Here is a 10,597-nt window from a genome sequence, read left to right on the forward strand (position 1 = left end):
GCATGAATGAGTCAAAGCAAGGCTTTGGGCATGTTTTTTTATGAGAGTATAACATTATAACATGATATAAAACTCAAAAAAGTTGATTTTACATGATACTGCCCCTTTAAAACTTGAACTTTTTTTTTCTTCTAACAAATCTTATATTCTGAATCATGAGTTTGTACATTTTCTCTCCAATAGTCAAGAGATGCTTTTGGGAAGTTTGTGAAGAAAGCCATCGTGCACTACAGGGATGATCTGGATCTTCAGAACCTGATGGATTACATCCAGAAAGAGGTGCTCTGCTCAATTCTGTTTTGATAAAGTGCAGCCTGTTTATAGCCATCCGGCTCTCTCCGGTCTCCAGACTAAACAAGACTTATCAAATATATCTGAGCACTGAGCCAAGAACCCACAGAAACCATAGGTCTTATTTGAATGGGTTCTGGCCTTGGGGAGCATTTTCCACATGATGAAATAAACATACATACATTTCCTGTACCTCTGTGGGATCTCTCATGTGGTTTTCCTCCTCCATCTGCACATACTGGCACCAACTGTGAGGCTGGGTTTTCCCAAGGTAGAAACCCAAACTGGCATGCTGCACGGCACAGACCAAGACGACATGAGYGCATTTACCTGTGCTCTGCTCTCCTCTCTCTCCTTTGCTTAGTTTAAGTGTTGCGGGTGGAACAACTACACCGACTGGTCWTGGAACCTGTACTTTAATTGCTCGCAAGAAAACCCCAGCTCCGAGCGCTGTGGAGTGCCTTACTCCTGCTGCACTCCGGTTCCTGGAGAGGTGAGTTGTTTTTCAGCGTTGCTTCATGAAAAATAAATCAAAACCAAGGAACGAATGGGTCAAATCTGGTAATCACTAGCACATTAACAGTGTTTCAAATATGTTAGAAGAGGTTAAATCCCAGTCTGGAATTCCATTTATTAATTTCAAACTGTTTTTAAAATGTTATTTAAAAAATACCAAAGATAACACAGTTTGTCAGACGAAACAACAGACGTTCGGCATCAACAAAGTGATTCCCAAAGAACCATTAGCTGAAAAACTGGCTTACAGTGGATATACTGCAGTATGATGCATCTGTCAGGTGTTTGTTTTTCTACCTCTCTTTTTGAAAGATATGTCTCTCAGATACAGAGCCCAAAAGGGGACATGGGGGGATTTTTTTTCTTTTGCGTTCCCTCGCAATATTGTTTTGCGTTCCCACGCAAAAGTTTGATTTGTATATGAACTGAATCAAATCAGACTTTTATTTTGAAATATCCGGTTACCAAAACAGGATGTGTCGCCACAAGTTAGTGACATTTGCTGTGTCCAAAACGACAGGCCGGGTCCTCCGGAGGACCCAGACTCCCCGGTCGAGGCGGGTCGGGTCCTTGGTAGACCGGAAAAAAAGAGGCTGTGAATTTGGACGGTCTAGCCTCCCCTCCTTACCCCGGCGTACGCCATCTCACCTAGCAACTGTGACGACGCTAAACAAGCAAACTTAAATCAAAATTAGAAAAATATCGATATATTAGCAGTATTAATATCACAAAACTATAAAATTAACTTAAAGGTAACATTTGAAGAACTAATTGACCCGCTGTAGGTTCATGTTTATTTCGCGTTTTATGATTAAAATAATATTTAAAAACATGTCTATACAAATGATAAAAGTATTAGAATTACAACCACTAATTTTTTTAATTTCCATATCACCATATTTTTATTTAAAACGTATTCTTTTCTCTCGCTTCGTCCGCCATTACTAGCTTAAACAAATCTCCGGTCGGGCCGCAATGCATWATGGGATATGCTGGGCCGGGAAGGATCCATCGGACCAGTCCTTCAAATCGGGGAAAAAGAAGGACGTATTTGTCGGCCGCATCGGAGGAGTCTTCGGTTTTGGACGTCCGTCGCGGGGCTGTGACGTATGCGGCCGACAAATTCGACCTTCGGAGGACCCGGCCTGCCGTTTTGGACACAGCACTTGACATTGATGTTGCGTGGCTGCACTGTGTTCAAATGTTGGCATATGACATACTTCCATGCGTGGTTGTGTAATATATTCATTCTGAAGCTAAATTAAAGCAGTAGGCTAACTCGCTAATGGTGAACATGTGAGCTTGTTAATAAACCGGCAGGTRCAACAGTGATAAACGACTTTTGCGAGGGAACGCAAAAGGTATTGCGAGGTAACGCAATACTTTTGCGTGRGAAYGCARAARGAAAAGAAATCTCCAGTGTCCCCTCGCGGGCTCCGTTCTCAGACACTGTTCATCTGTGCGTCTTTTGTTGYCCATGTTTGTGTCCCYYMWTTTTTTTAAACACAATTTATTATCATGGTCAGGTTACAAGAACTAGGGAAAAAAATAAACTAAAAATCAGCCAAAGTCCAAAGAATAAATTTCAGAGATTCATTCAGCAAAACCACTTTAAAAGATAACCAGAAATTCAGACTACTTGGAAGCAACAAAGTGCTTCTTTTTCCACCTCTTCGAAAGCATCTCTATTATAAAAAATTGAGGTGGTTTAAAAACTTTCACACAGCAGTAAAAATACATAATTATACTGGAACACATGAATGATGTGMATTTTGCACGTTTTGCTATGCAGACGTCAGTGATTTAAAATGTTTCAGAACTYCATTCAGGACATTGATTGATGACAAATAATGAAGAACAAAAATCAAACTATTACAATTTAAATTTRCACACTGTAGAGCTAATGGTCTGTGCTAAAAACACAGCCGGTGTTTGCCTGACTGTGTCAAAAACATTTGAGTTATGTTGACACTGGAAGTGGACTCTGGTTTACTGTATTTTTTATTTTATTTATTTTTTGCCTGAAGGGGACATCAGCATGTCTCCATCTGCAGACAGGAAGTGACACGCAACTGGGCTCAGAACAAACTGGTTTTCTGTTGACGACAACCTAAAAATAACGTAGAATATCTGCCCTTTGACATCAAGTTTTCTGATGTGATTTGGATTTACAGATCTACAGTATAGTTGAAACTGATGTAATATGTATTTATAAAAAATACAACTAAATGCTGTGGTTGTAAACCCATTTGAGCTATACACTTCCGTACAATTTAAAATTATATAAGGAAAAAATACGATTTATTATTTCATTTATTCCACATTCTTTTTTCAATTAGATGGCATCAATGTTTAAACCGTTTCAAGCAGGAGCATATTTGCCTCTGGCTTGCATCACTTCTGTGGAAGACCGAAACGGACATAATTAGAAATAAAAGCAAAAATATATACATGGACTAATAAAGAAAAAAGAAATTAAAATGCGCCAATTTAATTAAAAATGGAGAACTTTACCTCATGTTTTGTAATTTAATTTAACTTCATATTTATTTTTCCAGCTTAAATTATATATTTTACCACACTGTGATGCCCCAGTTTAGTTTAAAACAAAGGCAAGGAGGAAAAACACTTACCTGCGCCTTTGTTTTAAACTAAACTTTAAACTTTAAACTGAGGCAGCACAGTTAATCTACACATAGCTCCTGCTCCTTCCTGTCTATTGACCAATAGGAGAGGAGCTGACCCAAGAAGCTCCGCCCACCTTAATTAAATAATGAGGCAGAAATGCATAAGGTAAAGTAAAATGGGAGACAGAGAAATGTAAAAGCAACATAAGAAAATAAAGACTTGAGAAAAATTATAACAAAAAACAATTAAATATAATAATTTAAGAGACACAGATGCATGTAAAAGGGAACGGAAAAACAAAAAAAATACATATTTTTAAATAAAGTAAAATGTAAATTATGTGTTAAAATGTATAATTTATTGGAACTAAGCTCGAAAAACAAATATTAAATTATAAAACGTGAGGTAAAGTTCTCCTTTTTTAATGTAATTGGTGCATTTTAAATGCATTTATTTATKTATTGGTCCATTTATACATTTCTGATTTTATGTCAGTTTCAGTCCTCCATACATCTCTTCTATTAGGAACACAMAGTTTCTGAGAAGTGAGCAAAATCTTTTTCCTGTCTCACCTAATAYCAACTTATTGCAGCTCATTTCTGCAGCTTGCTTATAAGAGATGTTCATAGTGTTCTACATCGACACAATTTTTTTAATGATATGCTGATTAGATCAAGCATAGGTTTGATAAAAACTAGTTTCTCTCAGTTTTTGTAGTTATTTACAGTGGCGTTTTAAAACAAAGCCAGCTATAATTACAAAGAGGGATGTTTGTGAAACACTACATGCAGTAGATGTTGCCAGATTTTCCTTTATGCAAAATGTAATAACATTACCTGCTTTTACAGCACAGATGGTAGTGAGGATTGCACAAAGGTTTCATTATTTTAGCAACAAATGCAAAGCTGTCCACGCATGCATAAAATAGATTAGATTCTGCAAGCTGGTTCTTATTTGATGCACATAAAAACCTGTACTCRCGTATGCATCAGTACTCTTATTGAACATGTCCAAATCCCTGACCACACAGACAGGGCAGCACRTTTTAAAAGCCACCACACAGAAAATAACCTAGTGTTCATGCTGAGACATTACACTAATACTAACCTAACATCATATTACACAGAAAACATTATAGCAACCGTTTCCATCATAAAAAGGGATTAATTAAACAACACAAGATCTGATACTGTGCTGCAACCTGCTGGCAGCATCCTGCAAATTCATGGTCCATATGCATGGATGCTGTTTAGTCTGCAACATGTGACTGAACTGCTGCCACGGTGTTTGATAACCTTTTTATTCAGCTGTTTAGTAACTCTGCCTCAGTTCTCATCAGAAACACTTTGTTTTTACACAATAACTGTGATGTTTTATTACATCCCAAGTTTGTGAGGCTTTCAAGGTCATTCTTAGTGTTGTGTTTGTTGTACATACAGGCAGTGATCAACACTATGTGTGGGTTTGGAGTTCAAATCCAAAAACACCCGGATGTGAACAAGTCAATCTACTCCGACGGCTGCGCAGATCGAGCCGTGACGTGGATCGAGTCTCATCTGTTGCTRGTGGGGGCTCTCACCCTGGGTCTGGCCTTGCCTCAGGTAACCCCACACATGCACGCACTTAATGTTTGTTGTGCACTAACGAGCAGCAGCCTCCTACCACAAACAAGACACTGTTCAGAGCCAAAAATTACTATGGAGTAGGACTCAACATATCGATTGGACCTTTAAGGCAGACTCTCAACGGGGCATTTGGAAAACAGTAAAAGCAACACTTCATCAATCAGGACCATGCACCGAACCTGAAATAATGACAAATTAAACCTCAGTTTGAGAACTTCCTACAAGTTCAAGTTCAGAGTGTCTGCTATTCTACACGGTGAAATAAAAATATATCAGCAAAAGCCAGCCGGGGTTAATGAGAACTTCAAGGGAAGGTGTCATTTAAAATAGAGGATTTACAAAGCAATATTAAAGCACAATGCAATGAGATTTTAACAGCAAATTATCACAATGTGAGTAAAGATTATAGGTTAATATCTACTTTAAGTGATAACATTATGTTTCTAAAACAAAATCATGCAGGTTTTCTCCTCATGAAAAGTAGCTGCACTGCACACTTTCAATCCCACCGCAGCGTCCTTTTATGATCCAAAGTCAACATGGCATCGCTTTAGCACTTATCAGGAGCYGAGTTTAAATAATTAGTTCAGTTACTTCTCAAATGTTCGGAGCACCATCACACCACATTCTCGCACGTGCCATTGAAATGCGAGTCTGATCTCACTCACTCCGTGTTTGATTGGGTCCCCGATGAKTCTGCGAGGAAGGAAGCATGTGAATTTCTCATAAGTCCTGTCAGAGTAATTGCATTAGTGTTCGGGTTCTGGTAGCTTTGATGTTCGGTAGACGTGATTGTGTTAGGACTATCTTTGATAAACACATCAAAACCATTTTAAAAACAAGTCACATCAAACTTAACTGAAACCGTTAAAAACCTGCCTTTGAATATTTTCATTTTGTAAACACTTTATGATACAATTCCACTTGAGTTCTGTAAATACGAGACTAAATCATTTCAAGTCCAAGCCATTCTTATTTGGAAATACCTTCCTCAGAGTGCCAAACGAGAATTAAACCATCCTGCAGAGAGACCATGGGATGCTCATTACAGGCTGCACAGTTACCAAGAGTCTGCTCTGTAATCTAAAGTGGCTGCTGCTGTCCTCTAGATTGCAGGCATTGTGCTGTCCCAGATCCTGATCTCTCAGATCCAAAATGAGATTACCTCGGTGTTTTGAGAGCGGAGGTGGAGGCGAGAAGAAAAGAACCCAGAGTCCTCTGACAAGTGCAAATTCATCAAAAGTGTATATCCTTTTCTTACTCTGCCGGTGCCTTTAGGAAAACTGGTTTGATGCACTTAACCGAGTTACTTAAAAATAGGTATATATAGGAGGAAAGTGTATAACGATTTAAATGTTTTTGACTTGTAAATGTATTAAAATGTGATGTATTTGTTAATAAAATGTTTATTCTTTTTGTTTCAGGCAAAAGTTACAGAGAAATCCACTTTATTGATCTAGTGGTCAGATTTGAATCTCAGCCGTACGGGTTTTTATAATATTTCTGAGCCATGCAAGCATTTTAAACACTAAACCTGCTGACTTCTTACAACCATGCTAATTTTTGCAAGAAGCTAGTTAACTAAAAATAACATTTATAACACAATATTAGAGAGATCCACAGTTAGTTGTAACATTAGACTTTATTTGATAAACATGTCTTTTAACTGTAAAATAAAGACTGTAAAAATACTGTAGGATGTTTAGATTTGTAAATTTTTAAAAATATATTTTAACACGGACGAAGCCATTTTATTTACACGCAAAGCATTCTGGGTAAATGATGAYGTGGATAGGTCCTCGGTGCGAGGCTGCTAGYGAGCTATATCCACCCTGAAGGTTAATCTTGGACAATATCTGATGATCGACTCTTAAATGAAACCAGAGAGCGTTGACAGAGAGGAGAAGGTAGAAATGACTCAGTCTGGAACTGAAAATATGGATGGAGGACAACAGAGCTGCTTCATGGAAGAAGAACCTCAGCTTAGCCTGTTAGCTTCAGCGTTAGCGCCAACGGTATATATCCTTATATGTATTAGCTCGGCGCTGGCGCGACAGGCTAACAAGCTAAGCTGTTGTCCTCCATCCATATTTTCAGTTACAGGCTGAGTCATTTCTACCTTCTCCTCTCTGTCAACGCTCTCTGGTTTCATTTAAAAGAGTCGATCATCAGATATTGTCCAAGATTAACCTTCAGCGTGGATATAGCTCGCTAGCAGCCTCGCACTGAGGACCTATCCACGTCATCATTTACCCAGAATGCTTTGCATGTAAATAAAATGGCTCCGTCCGTGTAATATACTTTTAAAAACTTAGTTTAAAAATTTACAAAACTAAAAACATTCTACAGTATTTTTTCAGTCTTTATTTTACAATTAAAGTAAATGTTTATCAAATAAAGTCTAATGTTACAACTAATCGTGGATCCCTTTAAGAATCAAAAACGTGATTTAGCCAAAAGTGCAACAATATTGAGAAAAATAATGGTAAAAATACCTTTAAGCACAACTGATCTTTGACAATGGTTAAAAAACTGTTTGCATGGTTTATTATTTTTATCCAATGTCATCGTAGGGCTCTGTAGAAATCAGTTTTTTTACAAAGAAATATTTAATCATTTCTGAAGTTTATAATGWATAATTCTATTTATATATTTGAGGTCTTTATTTCCTTCAAAATCTCATCTTGATTGTATCGTACTTCTATAAAATAAGGCCACCAACCTACTAAGAGTTCAGCACAAAAGACTTCAACTATCTAGTCAACTGTGTCAAGCCTCTCCCAGCTGGTTGGAAGTCAATGAAAGCCGAGCAACAGAACGCCCGATTATGGGCTACTTTGATGTTTTTCACATGAGAATTGCTCCCACACCTTGCAATCATCCTAGGCATGAAGAGCCAGAGCTTTCTGCATCAGACGCTGGGTCAGAGGGGAGTTGGGCCTCACGGCATCACGCTCCACCAGCAGACACCTGGAGAAAGTCAACACAGTGCAGGACGGTGCAAAGAGATGAACTCAGCATTAAAGAGACTAGAAGCTGTGAGAGTCAACTAAATAATAAAGATATAACCTGGTGGACAGAATGTCAGCTACATAGTGGGAGAATAAAAACTTCTGCGTGAACAAAGACAAGAAGATGCTAGAGAAACTCATAGTGGACAGCTTCATGTAACTTTATCTAATTTTTACAAACAAGGGTGCTTCAAAGTTTTGCAAATAACCACAGGGTGACGCACAAAGGCATAAACACATTTAGAACATGGCAGAAACATTCAGATTTATTTGTCCAGGCTATGTTCTGGATGACACGTGTCCACAACTGCTCAGGATTCTGAATACAGCTGTGTCCCAGAACACACTGTTGGATCAAACCCTGACCTGATGTGACTCCGTGGTTTCTGAGAAATAAAAACAATTTGTAAAACCTGCATCCAATTTAATCACAACTGCCAGCTAGTTTAAAGAAAAAAGGCAATCAGTGGAAAAGCATTAAATAAATTGCTTTTTGGGGGTAAAACTCTGACTGACTGGATTTTCAGAATCCTTTATGGTAAAAAATAATTGATTAGTTAGATTAACAGGAGGCTGTACAATTGATTTGCCACACTTAAGTTTTATCAGCAGTGATGCCCTAAAAACAACACTCTGTAAGATCAAATATTAATTTTGTTTCCTGCTGCTGTACTGTATCTGTAACAGAACTGAGCTTGTCGAAACACCAGTACATCAGTTGGAGTCAGGCAAATCTGAAATGTAATCAATGGATGAGTTTATAAAAAAAAATAAAAATAAAAAAGCGTAAACCCTGTTTGTTGCTCATAGAATGCCTGGCAGGTTATTGTGTGTCCTGAATATGTTTGCATGTAGAACAGATATTTACTCAAGACTCAATCACCCAGAATGCATCTTGGTATCTAACATGAACAGTGTCTCAGCTGCAGGCTAAAACTGATCTAATGAAACTAATCYGTGTCAAACCTGCAGCTGATAGCAAAGCTTGAAAATGTTTGCAATAGATGCAATACAGGGTCATTTATTGTTTTGTGACTGATGTTAAAAAAGGTAAATAAAACTGACAGTTCCAAATCTGTCTGATATGAACTCTAGAAAACTCATGAGGAAAGTCTTAATAAATATTAAAAACATATTTGAAAACACATCAGGCTTGAATTATCACTTGTACATTACCTTGCCAGTTTCTGGTGACGCTTGTTCTTTGATTTCATGCTTGCATGGATGAGCAGATGATTGAACAAATCTCTCTGTATAAATGATAAAGAAAAATCATTAGTAAACAAGAATCTTTTTCCAACACTATTTAAAGTGCATCTACTTTTTTATTTATTACAAACTACAGAAGCCGTGAGAACAGTTTTAAGAAAATGGAACATAGAATACCCAAAGTCCATCAGCATCCATCTCAAAGATTTATTATTGATAAAGTGGAGCACTGCGCTTCATATTCTCATACCACAGTGTGGGGTACGTTCATAAAGCTAAAGGCTGCAGCTCTGAGGCACAGTGAGCTTCATTTCTGGCAACGTTTTACAACAACAGGGATTTCTGTTTTGCTCAAGAATACACATTACGTTACGATCAATAATATCCAAAGAAAGCAAACCTTYAGGGCCATAATGTTCTTATGTGTAATAAGAGGTCCGCTGCTGGGTTTGGGTTTAAGTCTTTTTAATATATGCTTTCATTTTAAAAAGGCACCCATTTCTGTGAACCGTACCTGTGCATCACTGCCACCAATGTCCACCATGCGGTAACGTAAAGGGTTCAACAGTTCCACAGTTTGGACGTAGTTACCGTTGTTATACTCCATCATTGCTTTACACATTGGGATGCCTATGCTCTCAGCCAGTACATGTTGCTGGTTGTCACCTGGATTTCTGTTAAGATAAGTGGCAGTGTAAAAAAGTAAATCACATTAAAAAGGACAAAAAAAAAAAGGAATAAAATTTAGATCCTAGAATGGTGCCGCTCTAAGTGTTAGCATGTTGGAGTAGCTCTGTAACATTCCTTATACTTTTTAAAACTTGTTTAATTAATCTTTTTCTGGAGAAAAATGGCTTTTTTGGATGATTATTCCTCAGCCATTAGATGCTGTACAGCTCAAAGGATTTCTGCTAACACCTTTTTTACTTTTGGACATTTGTTATGATGCTTAACCATAGCAGCAYGGTGGTTTGTTGTAACTGGGAGCAGCTGGTTAACATCTCAAAAGCTCAAATAACACCTGAACTACAGCCCTGAATCCCAGATGAGTTGAAACAGAAGCACCGTGGTTGCAGAGCAGAAGCAAAGAGAGGAAGAGGAAGTTGGTATGGGGGCAGACATTAAGATTTTTTTTCTTCTTTCTGCTCCCTTTCATTTAATGATTTTATGTTGTGTTGAAAATTATTGTTTTTTTAATTAAATGTTTTGTTTTTAATTAAATTAAATAAACAATTAAAAAAAGTTCAAATCATCTCTTCCATCAATCATGATGGGCAATGTAAGATCATTTGAGAACAAGTTGGATGAAATCCAAGC

The 10,597-nt window shown here is 37.6% G+C and overlaps 2 protein-coding genes across 4 annotated transcripts in view; one reads left to right on the plus strand and one right to left on the minus strand.

Moving 5' to 3' along the window:
- tspan33b (tetraspanin 33b) overlaps positions 1-6,686 on the plus strand; it is a 12,096-nt gene extending 5,410 nt beyond the window's left edge. For 2 of the 3 annotated variants that reach the window (XM_014030718.1, XM_014030716.1), the window contains 3 exons: positions 184-279; positions 656-784; positions 4,875-6,686. In XM_014030718.1, the coding sequence (XP_013886172.1) occupies positions 184-279; positions 656-784; positions 4,875-5,141 (492 nt within the window). In that variant the 3' untranslated portion in view covers positions 5,142-6,686. The remainder of the gene's footprint in view (positions 1-183; positions 280-655; positions 785-4,874) is intronic. The other variant, XM_014030717.1, reaches the window with a different exon arrangement.
- Positions 6,687-7,584: 898 nt separating this feature from the next.
- The window catches only part of ttc38 (tetratricopeptide repeat domain 38), a gene marked incomplete at its 5' end in the record, with an annotated part of 8,310 nt that continues 5,297 nt past the window's right edge, over positions 7,585-10,597 (minus strand). The window contains 3 exon segments of the mRNA XM_014030719.1: positions 7,585-8,030; positions 9,248-9,321; positions 9,795-9,954. Of these exon segments, the coding sequence (XP_013886173.1) occupies positions 7,943-8,030; positions 9,248-9,321; positions 9,795-9,954 (322 nt within the window).

Source organism: Austrofundulus limnaeus, unplaced genomic scaffold, assembly GCF_001266775.1.
Source record: "Austrofundulus limnaeus strain Quisiro unplaced genomic scaffold, Austrofundulus_limnaeus-1.0 Scaffold1107, whole genome shotgun sequence".
Classification (NCBI taxonomy): domain Eukaryota; kingdom Metazoa; phylum Chordata; class Actinopteri; order Cyprinodontiformes; family Rivulidae; genus Austrofundulus; species Austrofundulus limnaeus.